The following is a 15,659-nucleotide window of genomic DNA, read 5'->3' as shown; positions in this document are numbered from 1 at the left end:
CCCCTACCTACCTGCCTCGTATTCTTCAGACCCAGCTTTCTCGCCATTTCCTTTCCGCGCCCCAACTGGAGAACTGGGAGACCCGCTGGGCGGCAAGGCCAGGAGGCGGAGCACGGGGGTGACTCGTTACCTCATTCATTCATTCCCTTTAACCCCCTCCCTGGCTCCTCCCTGGGGCAGGGAGGGGCGGGAAGTGACTGGGATGTGCGTAATGGAACTGGGTACGGAGGAGGTACCCTGTGCCCACGCCGAAAGGCCGGTTGCTACTGCCGCCACCTAGCCTAATTAGAAACCCCCGCCCGGCGCCCGAGTTCTGACGGCGGGCCGGGGACCCCCTCCTCCCAGCCCTGAGGCACAGCGAAGCCTGACATGCGAAGGAGAGACTCCCAGCTATGGGACTGAGCTCAGGGAAAGGGATATCTAACTGGAGAGAGAAAAATAGGAGCCAGGAAAGGAAGGCTTCAAGATCTATTTCTCAGGACTTAGGGGGACAGGGCAGCTGGGCCTGTACGGAAGGGGAGGGAGCGAGGAGTGGGGCCTCGGAACCTGGCCAGTGACTTTAACCTCTTCCCGCCATAAGTCTCAAATAGTCCTGGCTCTGATAGGGTTTGGGAGTGGGGGCTGTGGGGGTGTTTAAGAGCTAGCTCTCTGATGGTGGCGAGGGAGCACCAGCTGGGACTACGATGGGCTTGGAGATCATTCTTGCAGCATTCATCCGGGGGAAAGAGACCCTCGGAACATCACCAGTGGGGGGGGGGGGGGGCAAGAGGTGGCTTTAACCCCTCCTCCAAATAAACATCCAAGAGAAACGGACACGAAACGCCAACACAAATACCCTAGCGCACCACTTCCAAGTCCCTCCTCCTCCACTACAGAGCCCTCAAGCCCTGGAATAGTCCGTGAGAGGCCATGTGTTACCCTGGGGCTCTGGGGGCCGAGGCTTCCGAGGCCTGGCTCCGGCCCAGGGCAGGAAGGCTGGGGAGCTCTCCCGTGTGGCGCTCCTGGGCTGCCTGCCCCTCACCTCTAGGCAGGGGGCGCCTTGGCCCGGGAGTCAGTGCAGGGCCAGGGGCGGGCCGTGCGGGGCGCGCTCCTCCCACGCCGGTGTCAGATTTACGGAACAGAGCTCCCAGGCCGGACGCGCGGTGGCCTGACGGCCGCGAGGATTCCATCGGCCTGACCCTGCCCGGCTTGACCCTTCCCGGGCGCGCCATGTTCGCGCGTGGGTCCCGGAGGCGCCGCTCCGGGCGCGCGGTGAGCGAGGCTCGGGGCAGCGGTGGGAGTCAGGGGTAAACTGAGGCCCAGGAGAGGGGGCAGGGGATTGGGATAGCGAGGAGGCGCTCCACCGAGGGTCTGGGAATCCCCGTCCCCAGATTCCCCGAACGGAGGGGCTGGGGCTGCTGGAAGCGTGCGGATTGAGGAAGGTGGCACCTGCTCCCTAATCACCTCTCTGCACACTTCTATCAGCACCCCAGGGACCTGGTGGTCTCCCCTCTCGTGTGAATTCTGGGAGGGGATTCTGAGGGCCAAAAGACCGGATCCTGGGGTCCTGGACTGAGCGAGGACTTCCTGAGCTTCGGAGGGAAGGGGGAAGGGACTTTCCCTGTACCTTGGCAGAAGGCGATCTTAGGGGTGAGGTCCCACACTCCTGGGGTGCCTGAATATTAAGGGTCCAGGGATTGGGATGTGGGGGAAGAGGGCTTCCAGGCTTCTACTTGAACCAGGAGCTTTCTGAGTTCCTAGATAGCAGGGTTGCTCTACCTCTGGAAGGGGTCTTTAAGTGGGGTCTGGGTTTGGTGGTCCAGAGGAGTGAATAGCCCTAGGATATGAAGGGTAAAGGCCAAGGCTTCTTGCGGTGGGGGTTATTGAATGGATCAGGGGCCTCCTGAGATCCTGAAGGAGGGTCTCCAGTTCCTTGAGTATGAAAGGGGGAAGCCAGGGTTTGGGGGAGGGGCTGTTGAGATTCAGAAAAGAGGGGCAGGGTTCATGTGGGGATCCCAGGTAAGGACGGGGCCTCAGACTCCTACCCTGTGGAACTGGATGCTGCTGGCCTCCTGGGTGGAGAAGGGGCCAAGATGAGGCCTGGGAGGAGACACTGAGATTAGGGACTCTGTGCTCCGGTGGGGAGAGTATTCTGAGTTCTGGGGGAGGTGTTTGAGGCCTGAAGGAGTCAGAGGCAGGTGGGAGGTATCCAAGGCTGGGTGAGGGGGAAGGGAATTCCCTGAAAAGGGGGTATATAGGGAGGTGGCCTCAGCTGCCCCGCCTCTACCTCAGTTGTGTCCTCCTCCCCCGCGCTGCCGGCGCTGTCCCAGCCTGCCCAGCGCTGCCCTGGTGGGACAGGCCCCAGCGTGCGGTCGCGGGCCTTGGAGTGGAGAGGTGGGCGTTGACTTCTCTCTCCCCGCCCCCGCGCCTCGCCTGGTCCCGCGTCCGCCCCCACCCTCTTCAGCCTCCAGAGGCGGAGGACCCAGACCGCGGCCAGCCCTGCAACTCCTGCAGGGAGCAGTGCCCCGGCTTCCTACTGCATGGATGGAGGTAGGTGACCATCCCAGGGCCTCGCCTTTGTCAGGGCCCCGCCCTCAGGGGAAACCCCTAGAAGCTCCGGCCACACCCCTAGGCTTGAGCCCTGTCCGCCCGAGCAGCTCAGTTGGGGGAGGAGCCTCACGCTCAGACTCAGGGCCCCGCCCCCTGACTCGTTCCCGATTGTCCTGTTCCCAGGAAAGCTCCACCCGCCACATAGCCCCGCCCCCAGAAGTGTTGTCGCATGCCCCTGAGTCCCATCCCTAGGGAAATCCTCAGTCCCAGGCGCTGAGCATTGTCCCCTGACATCCAGCGCCTCTCAGGCTCAGAACTCCTCTCCCGGACCCAGTGTCCTATCCTCCCACTGGAGCCCTGTACCCCAAACATCTCATAAAATACCACCAGCCGGCACACTCAGGCCCTACCCACAGGCTCAGAGCCCCCACCCGCCCACAAGTTCACAGCCTCCGCACAGGCTAGAGCCCGTCTCTAGGGAAAGTTCCCCCACAACCTCCAAAGCCAGTCCTGAGGAGAAACCCCTAAATTTATAATTCCAATCTCAGACTCAGAGCCCCGCCCCTATTCAGGCCCATTGCCAGGAAAGTCTGGCGTCCCAGAGATAAAAGTCAGAGGATGGCCTGCAGACCCCACGGCCCCGCCCCCAGCTCACAGCCTCGCCCTCCACTCCTGTCTTACCCACAGCAGTCCCGCCCCCGGGGCCCACAGCCTTGTCCTGGCTCGGGAGTCCTTGGGTGGTGCTAATCTGCCTGTCCCTGCCCCTTAGTTGGACGTCCTTGGGCTGCCCAGGACTCCAAGTGCGCTACCCCTTAATCATTGACCCCCATCCCGGCCCCCTCAGAAAGATCTGTCAGCACTGCAAATGCCCAAGGGAGGAGCACGCTGTGCACACGGTGCCTGTGGACCTGGAGCGCATCATGTGTCGGCTAATCTCAGACTTCCAGCGCCACTCCATCTCCGATGATGACTCAGGCTGTGCCTCGGAGGAGTATGCCTGGGTGCCCCCTGGTCTCAAGCCAGAGCAGGTGACCGGAGGCTGCCACCCGCTCTTGTTCTCCAGGAGATGCGCGCGCACACACACACAGGCACACACATACACACACTCAGGTAGAAACCTATTTCTGGGACAACACTAGACTGCATGCATCCTTCTGACCCCTCTGCAATCTCACAGTGGTCAGCCCCCCTCCCCAGTTCTTGGGGAATACTGAATGACCACTGAGTGGGCTGGTCGGGGCCTATTCACCCCACTCCTATTCTACCGCTTAACTCAGGTCTCATCCCAGCACTTCATTCGCCACATCCCCATTTACTGATTCGCTCAACAAATAATTATTGAGCACCTGCTGCATGTCAGTCCCTGTTCTGGGCACTGAGGCCACAGCAGTGGACAAAACACAAACAAAATACATCTGCCCACATGGAGGTTAGATTCCTAGAGTGAGCACCAGCCAGTAAACAAACCTGGAAAAATATGTCAGATGGTGTAAGGGCTATGGAATAAAAAAAAAAAAAAAAGGCAGGGAAGGAGTAGAGGAAGAGAAATGTTAGAATGTAAATAGGGTGCCCAGGTCAGCCTCTGTGAAAATGACATTTGGGTTTCCTGAAGGAGGTAAAGAAGTGCCACGCAGATATCCACGGTTAGAGCTATCCCGGCAAAAGGGATAGCTGATGCAAAGGCCCTGAGGCAGGAGTGTGCTTGGCCCATGTGGGGAACAGTGAGGAGACCAGTGCAGCTGGAGCAGAGTGAGTGACTGGGAGAGGGGGTGGAAGTGAGGCCAGGGGTAGGGAGGGGGGCATGGAGAAGACTTTGACCTCTACTCTGAATGAAGGAGAAGCCACAAAAGGGTTGTGAGCAGAGAAGGGATGTGGTTTGTTTGAGGATTTAACAGGCTCCCTCTGGCTGCTGTGAGGAAAATAGGCTGTAGGGGCAAGGGCGGAAGCAGGGGGACCGTGAGGGGGAGGCTAGTGCAGTGGTCCAGTGACTGACGACAATGGTCGCAGAAGTAGTGAGTGGTGGTCAGATTCCAGGTGTGTTTTGAAAGCAGAGCTAAGAGGATTTGCTTGTGGGTTTTGTGAGAGAGAGGAGTCAAAGATGACCTCAGGGAGGGAGGGATTAACTGATAGGGGACAGGCCAAGGCAGGAGCAAGTTGAAGAGTAAGAGCGTAAGTTTGGTTTTGGCCATCTGGAGTTCTGAGATGCCTGTTAGAGATCTGAGCGCAGTGGCCATGCCGCCTGGCACTCAAGGGAGGTGTCACAGGGCTGGAGGTATGGATTTGTGAGGCATTAGCCACAGAGTGGTATTTATAGCCATGAGGTTGGATGTGATTCCCAAGGGAGTGAATGTAGAGAGAGGCCAGAGAACCAAGGATGAGCCTGAGGGTCCTCCCGCATTTGGGGGCCAGCTAGTTGAAGAAGACCCAAAAGGGAGACAGACAAGGAACAGCCAATAAGGTAGGAGGAAACTGAGGACAGTGTTCTGGAAGCCGAGGGAACGAAGCGTCGCCAGGAGAAGGGAGTGATCGACTGTCCAGTGCTACTGATGGGTCCAGCTGATGAGGCCTGAGACCTGAAAAATGATTTTAAAGGTGCAGACATCGTCAACGACCGTGACAGGAACAGCTTTGGAGGAGGGGCAGGGACGGAAGGGGCGGTGGGGAAGCTTGACTGCAGTCAGGTCTGGAGACAATGGGAAAGGAAGTGGAGGGGGCGAGTGCCCACAGCTCTTTTGAGGAACTCTGCTGTAAAAGAAAGAACGGTGGACAGCAGCTGGAGAGAAACGTGGGGTCCAGGCCTGAAGGAAATCACAGCATGTTTGGGAGGTGATGGAAATGATCCAGCCTGTAGGAAGGGGAGGTGGAGAGTGTCAGTAGACGGTCCCTTACGATGACTTTAATATTGTCCGACAAGTAGGGGCCCACCATCCCACTGCATCTCAACTCACCCCTAGTCTCAATTGTTCTCTCCCGTCCCCACGTCCTCCCAGGTATACCAGTTTTTCAGCTGCCTCCCAGAGGACAAGGTTCCGTATGTCAACAGTCCTGGGGAAAAATACAGGATCAAGCAGCTGCTGCACCAGCTTCCCCCACACGACAGTGAGGTGAGGAGTGAGAAGACAGGAACGGCAGGCCAGGTAGTTGGGGGGGGTGGGGGCACAGCCGGGGCAAATGCTAGGCAGCTGGAAAGAAATGCACAGGTTCAGAGGAGGAAAGGGAAGCCGATCTGACGTGAAAGGTGTGGACAGGCAGGGACAGTTGGGCCATTACTCGGCCAAACCACAGCTGAGCCCTGAGCCCTGGGAGAGGAGGTAAGGGGTGGGAATTTCGGGCAGGAAGCACCCCCTTATACCAAGGCCTAGAAGTAAACTCTCTAAGTGTGGATGAATTCTGGAAGGGGAGGGGGCAGGCATGGCGGGAGGAGCCTGGAAGACCCTCCTACCCCAGGCACAGTACTGCACGGCACTGGAAGAGGAGGAGAAGAAAGAGCTCAGAGCCTTCAGCCAGCAGCGGAAGCGGGAGAATCTGGGCCGTGGCACCGTGCGCATCTTCCCTGTGACCATCACTGGGGCCATCTGTGAGGAGGTGAGCCAGGGAGTGCCCCGGTCAGTGAGAGCAGTGCCTTTGCTCTAGGCCCTGGGAAGATGAGGCCTGCCACTTAAGCCCTAGGGGTCTGTCTCTCGTGTCCCCTCTGGTGGATGGGGTCAGTTTCCTTACGTCCCACTGTTAGGCAGGGATCATGCCTTAAGGCCTCCCTGGCCAGCAAGATCTGTCTATAGGGCCCCCTGGTGGACAGGGCCTGTTCCTCAGAGGTCACCGTCCAATGTGGTCGGTCTCTAAGGAGGCCCTAGTGGACCTTCTCTTAGTTCCCTCTTCACAGTGGATGTGAGGCGTGGGCTGTCTCTCTGGTTCTCTTGTGGTTCAGACGTGTCCTTAAGAACTGACCCACAGGGGGCGCCTGGGTGGCTCAGTTGGTTAAGCGACTGCCTTCGGCTCAGGTCATGATCCTGGAGTCCCGGGATCGAGTCCCACATCAGGCTACCTGCTCAGCAGGGAGTCTGCTTCTCCCTCTCCCGCTCCCCCCTCTTGTGCTCTTTCTCTCTCTCACTCTCTCTCTCAAATAAATAAATAAAATCTTGGGGCGCCTGGGTGGCTCAGTCGTTGAGCGTCTGCCTTCGGCTCGGGTCATGATCCCGGGGTCCTGGGATCGAGCCCTGCATCGGGCTCCCTGCTCCGCGGGAAGCCTGCTTCTCCCTCTCTCACTCCCCCCGCTTGTGTTCCCTCTCTCGCTGTGTCTCTCTCTGTCAAATAAATAAATAAAATCTTTTAAATAAATAAATAAATAAAATCTTATAAAGAACTGACCCACAGGGGTGCCTGGGTAGCTTCGTTGGTTAAGTGACTGCCTTCAGCTTGGGTCATGATCCTGGAGTCCCAGGATCGAGTCCCGCATCAGGCTCCCTGCTCAGCGGGAGTCTGCTTCTCCCTCCGACCCTCCCCCCTCTCATACGATCTCTCTTTCATTCTCTCTCTCTCAAAGAAATAAATAAGGGGCGCCTGGATGGCTCAGTCGGTTAAGCGTCTGCCTTCGGCTCAGGTCATGATCCCAGGGTCCTGGGATCGAGCCCCGTGTCAGGCTCCCTGCTCCGAGGGAGGCCTGCTTCTCCGTCTCCCTCTGCCTGCCGCTCTGCCTGCTTGTTCTCTCTCTCTCTCTCTGTCAAATAAATAAATAAATAATCATTTAAAAATAAATAAATAAAATCTTAAAAAAATAAAAAGAACTGACCCACAGTGGCAGGGCCTGTCTGTAGGGCCCAGTGGTGGGTGGAATTTGTCTTCAAGGCCCCTCTGGGTAGGTGGAGCCCAACCCTAGATCCTACTGTTGGGGTCTAAGGTGAGGTTTGTCACTAAGGTTCCCCTACTGGGCTTGGCCTGTCTCTTTGATTTCCCCAGCGCCCTGAGGACACGACTTGCCTTTTAGGCCACCCATGATTAGAAGGGCCTGTCTCTGTGGTTTCCCACCCCCAGGAGTCCGGTTGGCCTCTAGGGGGCCCTCCCGCGTAGGCAGGGCCCGCCTAAAAGTTGCCCCACAGGTGGAGCCAGTGACAAAGGTCAGCCAGGGGAAGGCCCACGTGCGACAGGCCTTGGCTGACCCCCGTCCATCTGACCATGTCGGCGGCAGCGTCTCTCTGTCATTTGGCAGTGCGGGAAGCAGATCGGAGGCGGGGACATCGCCGTATTCGCCAGCCGAGCAGGCCTGGGTGCCTGTTGGCACCCGCAGTGCTTCGTGTGCTCCACGTGCCGCGAGCTGCTGGTGGACCTCATCTACTTCTACCATGCTGGCAAAGTCTACTGTGGCCGCCACCACGCCGAACGCCTGCGCCCGCGCTGCCAAGCCTGCGACGAGGTTCGCACCTCTCTGCGCCCTCCCCGGGGTGGGAGTGGAGGGTGAGCAGGGCCAGGGGCAGGCCCTTCTGATGGCCGAAGTGGCCCGTGTGTGTCCCCCCCTCCTCCCCCCTGCAGATCATCTTCTCCCCTGAGTGCACCGAGGCCGAGGGCCGGCACTGGCACATGGGTCACTTCTGCTGCTTCGAGTGCGAAGTCTCGCTGGGAGGGCAGCGCTACGTCATGCGTCAGAGCCGCCCCCACTGCTGTGCCTGCTACGAGGCCCGCCACGCGGAGTACTGTGACGGCTGTGGGGAGCACATTGGTGGGTGAACAGGCGACTGGACCGGAGGACAGATGGACGGCTGGGCCGGAGCGCCGCCGCACCAGGATCCTCCGTTATAGTCCATACTTGGAGTCGGGCGCCGGCACCGTAGCCCTCCACCCCTCTCCGCAAGTCCCTCACCAGTATCCCCCATCATGCTGGACCCTCTAAACCACCCCCCTGCACGACCCTAGGCACCACTGCGTATCTAGGCCCACTTCCAGGGTTCCCTCTAATTCCCAGCCCCCTGGGGCTACCCTCTTACTCCTTCAGCCAAGGCCCAACTCCCCAGACTCTAAATAGACTCCTGCATCAGCCTAGGTAAGGTCCTACCTCCTAAGGCACACCCTACCCTCTAAGACCCACTCCTTTCCCACCAAGGCCCCGCCCTACCTTCTAAGCCCTGCCCCTCGCCCACCCACCCAGGCCTTTCCTTCCGTCCACCTTCTACACTCGGTCCACCTGAAGCCACCTCTTAATGTCTAAGCCTGACCCACATCTCAGAGTCCAATGCCCACCCCCAATCTGGGAGGCGGCACCCTGGGAAAGAAAGGGAGAAGAGGAGACATGAGCCGGTTTCCAGGAGAGAAAGGATGAGGAATCTTAGGGTGAAGCCCAAACCTCGGTTTCCCTGCTTTCTCCAGAGAAGGGCCCCATTCTGGAGAGTTGGGAGGGAGGGCGACTTGAGGTACCCTGCCTCAGATTCCCTGTCTTTTCCCAAGAAGGGGGCCATTCAGGACAGGCAGGGGATATGCCTGCCGGCTCTGCCTCAGTTTCCCCCCCTCTCTTCGGTCCCCGCAGGCCTGGACCAGGGTCAGATGGCTTATGAGGGCCAGCACTGGCACGCCTCAGACCGCTGCTTCTGCTGTAGTCGCTGCGGGCGAGCCCTGCTGGGCCGCCCCTTCCTGCCCCGCCGCGGCCTAATCTTCTGCTCGAGAGCCTGCAGCCTGGGGTCTGAGCCCACGGCTTCGGCGACCGGCCGCCGGAGCTGGAGCGCCGGCACGGTCTCCGCACCTCTCGCGGCATCCACGGCCTCTTTCTCCGCCACGGAGGAAGCGGCGGAGACCGCCACCAAAGGGACCAGCACGGAGCCGGAGCCTGGTAAGCTAACCCTCGAGCCTCGCCCAGCCTCTCGGAGCCCCGCCCCATCTCAAGCCCCGCCCCGCCCCTTGACTCGCCCTGGCCCTTCACCTGCGGCATCCCTGGCCCCGCCCCCACCTCAGCCCCGGCTGCATCCCCCAAACCGTGCTAGGCCTAGTCTCCAGCCCATACTACACCCCCTCGTGAACCCTGGCTCCGCCCCCCTCTGTTACAAGGCCCGTCCCCTAGCCTCAGCTTGTTCCTTCTTGACCCAAGTTCTTCCTCCTTTCCTCCAAACCCCCGACCTTCCACCCTCCGCGCCCAGGCCCCGCCCCCACTCTATGGCTAACTTGATCGGCTTTAGTCGATGTCACCCCCTCCTTCCATCAGAAGCCACGTTTCTATTCCCTCCACCCAGAGCCTGCCCCAGCCCTCACATTTCCCAAACTCCCCCCACCTCGCTGCCCCTCTCCGACCGCTGCTCCCACTTTCCCAGTCCTGATGGGGTGAAGTGGAGAGAAAGCCCTTCCACGGGCCTCCCCTCGGGGGCCAGATAACGGAGTTGCTCCATCTCTTTCCAGTTGCAGGCCCTGAGGAGCCCGCCCACTTTCTGAGAGGGGCCCCCCACCGCCACTCCATGCCAGAGCTGGGGCTCCGCGGCCCCCCAGAGCCGCCCCCGGGACTCCCCAGCCAGCCCGACCCAAGCCCGGAAGATAGTGCCTTTGGTCGCCAGAGCACCCCTCGCGTCAGCTTCCGTGACCCTCTGGTGTCTGACGGAGGCCCGCGGCGGACCCTGAGTGCACCCCCAGCCCAGCGTCGCAGGCCACGCAGTCCCCCACCCAGGGCCCCCACCCGTCGCCACCGCCGCCACCACCACCACCATCACCGCCACCACTCGGGCAGACATCGCCACCGCCAGTGTAACTTGGGATCGGGCTCGGACTCAGGATCTTGCTCCAGCTCATCTTCTAGCTCCAGTTCCGAGTCCTCAGAGGAGGATGGCTTCTTCCTAGGGGAACGCATCCCCCTGCCCCCGCATCTGTGCAGGCCTGGGCCTGCTCAGGACAATGCAGCGGGAACCCCCAAGTCCCCATCTCCACAGCTCCCCAGGAGCTCACGCCCAGGGATGCCCCGCCAGGCCAGAGACAAGAACTGCATTGTGGCTTGAAGGCAGTGTAGTCCTGGAGGGCTCCGTTCTCCGGTCAGTGTAGATGATCCCATCCCCCAACCGAAGTCATAAATCCCCTTCCTCCTTCATCCGTTTGTGTTAATGAAGTAATTTAATATTTGTCAGAAAACAGGCCTGGCTTCTTCACTTCCTTGCTCCAGCCGTCCCCCTCCCCAATTTTCCCCCTCCTGGTGCTTGAGATTTATCCACATTTGACCAAAGGATTAATTTATTCATTATCATATGTTCTAACCATCTGTTTATTTATCCCTCCACAGAACCACCCCCCACACTGAGGACTTTACTTGGTGTGGGTCACAACCTGGGGCCTAGAATCTGAAATCTGAGGTTCCCTCCTCCTCTCATTTTGTGGCTTAAGTGGGTGCATAGTCCGGGCAGAACAGGTGTCTCCTTTTGGGCAGAAGGAAGGGGGACAGAGGCACACCCATTAAAGATGGCCACACCCAGGAGGGACTGGCAGGTAGGAAGACAGATGCTCCCAATAAAGGCACTTGTACTTCAATAAGAGGCTGGGAGTTGGCTGGGAGTGTTGTAAGGGCAGGGAGGAGTTATTCCGAAGGAAGTGTTATTTGCAGGCTTCGGAGAGAAACGAAGGGAGTTCACCTACACCGGGCCATCTGCAGGGTCTGCAAGTGAGGAAAAGAGAGGAAAGCATTGGTAGGATCCATTTCCAGACAAGTAATACTGAAGCTTATGGTACTTATTGGCACTAAAGCCCTCAGTACCAATAAGGGGGCCTTTGGGAGACCCCTTTCCTACTCTCCTCAGCACCCTCAGCAACAGTCCCCCCCCCCCCGCAACACACACACTTACCAGTAGGGGCTGCTGTATGTCTTTGCTGCCTCAAGGGGAAGGTGATGTAGGCATCATAGCCAAAGAGGCTTGTAGCAAGTAGGCCCAGTACCTGAGGGTGGGGGTGGGAGTGAGGGAGGTTGGATTACGTGGTCGGCCTACTCAGCCTCTTGTTTCCTTGTATCTACCACCTCCAATGACTGCCCCCATGCAGGGATGGTGACTAAAAACCCAGATCAGGAAGCCAGAGAGCCCCAGGGATAGGCCAGGAGACTGGAATCGACCCCACCCTCCCTCCTCCTAGAACCTCTCAACACAGGGTAACCACATGGTGGCCCCACATGTCAGTGGCACCATTCACACTGTACATTTGAGACAAAGTTCTAGCAGATGGTAGTCTCACGTGTTGACAAAGAGGCCGCCTCTTTGTGCTTTCCACAAAGGTCCCTGTGTTGCACAAGGCACGGCCTTTTACAGCAAATGATGATCTTGGGAGGAGAACCAGAGCCCGGGCCAGACTTTCCCGCAGGCTCTGAAGACAAGCATGGCCTGCTACGGGCCACATACTTTCCTGCCAAAAGCAGAGGCAGAACTGGCCCCTGGATTCTCAAACCCCTCTGTCTTTGCCTTGGAGTTGCCTCTGTGGCTTTTACCCCTGCGATGATTTTGGAGTGGTTTCCTCCCTCAACAAGGACAACAATGGAGGTGATCAGGTAGAGGATGGCCGCTATGAGGGTTCGGAAGAAATCCTGTGAGGCGTGGGGAGAACAGAGGAAGTCAGCATTCAGAGTTACCAGGATCATCCCCACTGCCCAGGCCCCTTCCTAGCCTCGCCCCTTTCTCACACTCCAAGGCCAGTTGATGATCTGTATCTTGGTGTGCAGGTCGCACATGTAGATGACAAAGAAGATAGCAGCAAGGATCATCTCGACCACCGACAGGGAGGAGTATCCTGGTGTGGAGGCACTGAAGCAGATCAGAATCACCAGGCACAATATCTGGAAGGATGACAGGGGAAAGGGCCCCCCACCCCGGAATCAGCTCCCAGGGCTGAGGGGATTGGTTTAAATTGGAGGTCTCAAACACTCCGATGATGCCTATCAGGACTGGAAAGATGACAAATACCAATAGCTAAACGTTTACTGTGTGCTCATTGTGTCCCAAAAGCTGTTCTAGGGGCTGTACAAGTATTAATTTACTTAATCATCACGACAACCCAATGAGCTGGGTACTGTTATTAGTATCTTTATTTTACAGATGAGAAAAGTGAGGCACAGAGCGGTTAAGTGACTTGTCCAGGGGCACCTAGTAAGGGGTAGAGCTGGGTGCCTCCGCTTCCCTCCCCTTTCCCCTTCCAGCATAGGGGCGGGCTGCAGAGAGTGGTGCCGCCAGGTGTTTGGTGAGCACTGCCGCGGCCAGCTTTAGGGCCTCGACAGGGGCGGGACCTGCGGTTCCCTCGGCAACCCCTTTGGGAAGCGGTGAGAGTGACACCGGAGGGGCAGGGCTCTGTTAAAGGCGTCGCACCCCTTTTACAAGTGAATCAAAGGCGGCGCCCACTTTCAGGGGGATGGGAAACCCAGGCTCCCCGAGCGGCCCGAATAGCTTAGGGACCTCCTGCCCCACCACAGAAGGGAGAGGAAGAACTGGTAAAAGGGCGGACCGCCCAACCCCGTAGGACCAGGGCTCAGGGCCCCACCCCAGTAGGCCCCGCCCCTGGGCGCGCAGCCAGCCCGCCCGCCCGTGCCCAGGCCGCGCCACTCCCTGCCACGGGAGGCCCCCCGCCTCCTAGCCCCCTGGGATCCCTCCGAAGGAGCCCACTGATGTGTCCACGCGGTCTCCCCCCACAGGGCCCCCCATATGCGCTATGGGCCCCTCGCGTCACTCCGTAGCTCAAGCGGCTCCTGACCACCTTCTCCAAACCCCCCTGGCTCGCCCCGAGCCCCTGGTTTCGGGCCTCCACCACTAACCCACCCACCCGCGCCCCACTGCGGAGCGCCTCCAGGCCCGCGCCTGCCTCACCCGGGGCCTCTGGGCTCCGCGTGGTCCAGCCACTCCACCCTGCCTTTGCCCACCCGCCTGTCCCGGGACGCTCACAATCTCAGCAAACAGGAGAATTCCCTTTCGGGTGCGCGAAAAGCTGGTGCAGGCGGCCCAGCAGCCGGGGGCCGAGAGGCGCTCGGAATCCGCCATGGGGTGGGCCGGGGTCCCTAGGGGCGCGGAGTATCTACTCGCTTGCTCGCGGATTCCGAGACGCTGCACACCCTGCCGTCTTGCCCGCCGTCTGGCCGGGAAGGGGGCCCCCAGGGCGAAGGAGGGAGTGAATCACCTCGCGGAGCAGAAGCGGGCGGGGCCGGAGGGGGCCGGGCCAGGTGGCTGCCGCCCCGGAAGCCCCTTTGCCCCGCCCGCCAAGGATACTCCCCGCCGGGCGCGTAGCCCCCAGGGCGCCCCACCTCCGGGGGCGCCAGCCTTTGAGGCTTGGCAGTTCGGAGTACCATGTGCGGTAACGGAGAGGTCTTTTGCGCTTTCGAAATAGGAATGCTTTCGGTGCTGCCTCAGTTCAGAACCTCGGGGATCTGGTTTGGGGCAAGCACATGACTCAGTTTCCTTAGCTGTAAAAATGGCTGAGGCCGTGGTTAAACCCAGGTATGTTTCCTGAATTCTGAATATTTCGGATCTTAGAAAGTTGTGTATTTCTTAACACTCTCAGCGAGGTCTGAGGCAGCCCCGTTTTTAAAAAAATTTTTAAAAAATAGGGGCGCCTGGGTGGCTCAGTCGTTGAGCGTCTGTCTTCGGCTCAGGTCATGATCCCAGAGTCCTGGGATCGAGCCCCGCATTGGGCTCCCTGCTCGGCGGGAAGCCTGCTTCTCCCTCTCGCACTCCCCCTGCTTGTGTTCCCTCTCTCGCTGTGTCTCTGTCATATAAATAAATAAAATCTTTAAAAAAAAATTTTTTTTAATAAACACCTTAATATTTATTCAAGAAAAGGGGTGGAAGTCGTTCACAATAAGTGGGATAAGCCAGAACTGAAAATTGTCCCTCATTAAGTCATGTTAGGTTTTGTAACCAAATGATGCCCAACACGTGGGAAAGCTATTTCCAGAGCTTTGTGGACTTCAAATTTCGGATAAAGGATCATAGTGGATAGAATAAACCTCTTAGCAGTGATGGAAATGAGACTGCACTAGCGCACAGGCTAAGAGAAAATAGAGCTTGGTGAGTTTCAAGCTGCTCAGTAAATGGGGACAGACATTATTAACGGTGTCACAACCCAGGGGCTGACTCTCTGTTCTGCAATCCTAGGGAGGCCCTGGCCCCAAGCGCTGGGCCTGTTTCCTGGTTCTAAGGAAAGGGGCCACCAGCACCGCCCTAGATGAATGAAGATGGGAAGGAGCCCAGGTTTTTTTACTGCTGGAAGCTTGGCAAGATGAGAGGTAGGCTCTTGGGGTGCCGGTCTGGGGGACAAGGCTGATGACATTTGAAGCGTGTTATCCTAAGCGAACAATTTCCCCTGACTCAGCCTTGATTTCTGCATCTGAGACAGGCACCTGGTCACAGGAATCAGGATCTCCCTGGAGATAATGCTGAGGATCACACTCTCCAGACTGGACGTTGGTTTTATTCTCATCCCATTTGAGGGAAGAGTTGTGGCTGGAAGGCCAACACAGTTAAACCCAAGGGCCTGCCTGCACCACCACCCCTCAACCTGGGGCCCCTCAAAACCAAGGAAAGGGGCACCCTTCTATCAGTCCAGGTTGCTGAGAGTGGTTGGGTGGTGGAAGGAGTGAAGCACACTTTTCCCAGCTTGTGCTTTCCAACTCTGTGAGAACATGTCTGAGTTTCTAGAACAAAACAAACTCTGCTCCACCTCGGGCCCTTTGCACTTGCTGCTCTCAGGGTTGTCAATGCCCTTCCCCAAGCTCTTCATACATTCGGCTTCTGGTCATTCAGGTTCCAGCTCAAATGTTGTCTTCAAAGAAACCAGCAGCCCATCATCATTACTTCCTCCAATGTAACCTCCTTTTGCTATCTTTATAACTCTGATCTCTCTCTCTGAAGTTATCTTTTATTTATTTTCTTTTCTTTCCTTTTCTTTTCTTTTCTTTTCCAACATAGGTCTACACAAGGTTAGAAATCTTTTATGTTTTGTTTCACCAGCATCTCCCCAGTGCCTATCACAGTGCAAGGTAAACAATTGGGGCTCAATTATTACTTGTTAAATGCAGGTGAGATTAAAAGGACCGGCTCGGGAATCCGGCCTTCATTAAATCTTGCTTCAACCCCCTCCCTGGAGCCATTTATACTGTCTGGACCTCACTTCCCCCCCCCCCCCCCCCCCCCCCCCCCCCCCCCCCCCACCCC

General features: G+C 58.2%; 2 protein-coding genes across 3 annotated transcripts; one reads left to right on the top strand and one right to left on the bottom strand.

Annotated features, from left to right (window-relative positions):
* Positions 1-1,037: 1,037 nt before the first annotated feature.
* Positions 1,038-10,670, top strand: PRICKLE3 (prickle planar cell polarity protein 3). Of its 2 annotated transcripts, none has more exons than XM_035004611.1 (9): positions 1,038-1,251; positions 2,444-2,529; positions 3,374-3,557; positions 5,520-5,633; positions 5,977-6,114; positions 7,733-7,936; positions 8,053-8,239; positions 9,041-9,340; positions 9,901-10,670. In XM_035004611.1, exons 1-9 carry the CDS (start codon positions 1,210-1,212, stop codon positions 10,485-10,487), a joined length of 1,842 nt encoding a protein of 613 aa, XP_034860502.1. In that variant the 5' UTR covers positions 1,038-1,209; the 3' UTR covers positions 10,488-10,670. The 2 variants fall into 2 exon arrangements, with proteins under 2 accessions (XP_034860502.1, XP_034860493.1); XM_035004602.1 differs by having other exon boundaries at positions 7,712-7,936.
* A 36-nt stretch (positions 10,671-10,706) lies between these two features.
* PLP2 (proteolipid protein 2) lies at positions 10,707-13,637 on the bottom strand. Its single transcript, XM_035004623.1, has 5 exons — positions 13,395-13,637; positions 12,146-12,298; positions 11,954-12,049; positions 11,322-11,412; positions 10,707-11,134 (listed from the first exon to the last, which is right to left on the bottom strand). Exons 1-5 carry the CDS (start codon positions 13,488-13,490, stop codon positions 11,112-11,114), a joined length of 459 nt encoding a protein of 152 aa, XP_034860514.1. The 5' UTR covers positions 13,491-13,637; the 3' UTR covers positions 10,707-11,111.
* Between the last annotated feature and the right edge of the window lie 2,022 nt (positions 13,638-15,659).

Source organism: Mirounga leonina, unplaced genomic scaffold (assembly GCF_011800145.1).
Source record: "Mirounga leonina isolate KUSES-001 unplaced genomic scaffold, KU_Mleo_1.0 Mir_101609, whole genome shotgun sequence".
NCBI lineage: Eukaryota > Metazoa > Chordata > Mammalia > Carnivora > Phocidae > Mirounga > Mirounga leonina.
Note: the sequence above shows the minus strand (reverse complement) of the source record. Positions and strands in the feature narration are given on the sequence as shown.

Excerpts from the sequence above, each read along its gene's own strand:
- PRICKLE3 (XM_035004602.1), top strand. The coding sequence starts at position 1,210 with ATGTTCGCGCGTGGGTCCCGGAGGCGCCGCTCCGGGCGCGCG. Across the intron at positions 3,558-5,519 it reads CTGGTCTCAAGCCAGAGCAG|GTATACCAGTTTTTCAGCTG; the intron begins GTGACCGGAGGC and ends ACGTCCTCCCAG. Across the intron at positions 5,634-5,976 it reads TTCCCCCACACGACAGTGAG|GCACAGTACTGCACGGCACT; the intron begins GTGAGGAGTGAG and ends CTCCTACCCCAG.
- PLP2 (XM_035004623.1), bottom strand. The coding sequence starts at position 13,490 with ATGGCGGATTCCGAGCGCCTCTCGGCCCCCGGCTGCTGGGCCGCCTGC. Across the intron at positions 12,299-13,394 it reads TTCTCCTGTTTGCTGAGATT|ATATTGTGCCTGGTGATTCT; the intron begins GTGAGCGTCCCG and ends TCATCCTTCCAG. Across the intron at positions 11,413-11,953 it reads ACTCCAAAATCATCGCAGGG|GTACTGGGCCTACTTGCTAC; the intron begins GTAAAAGCCACA and ends CCCCACCCTCAG.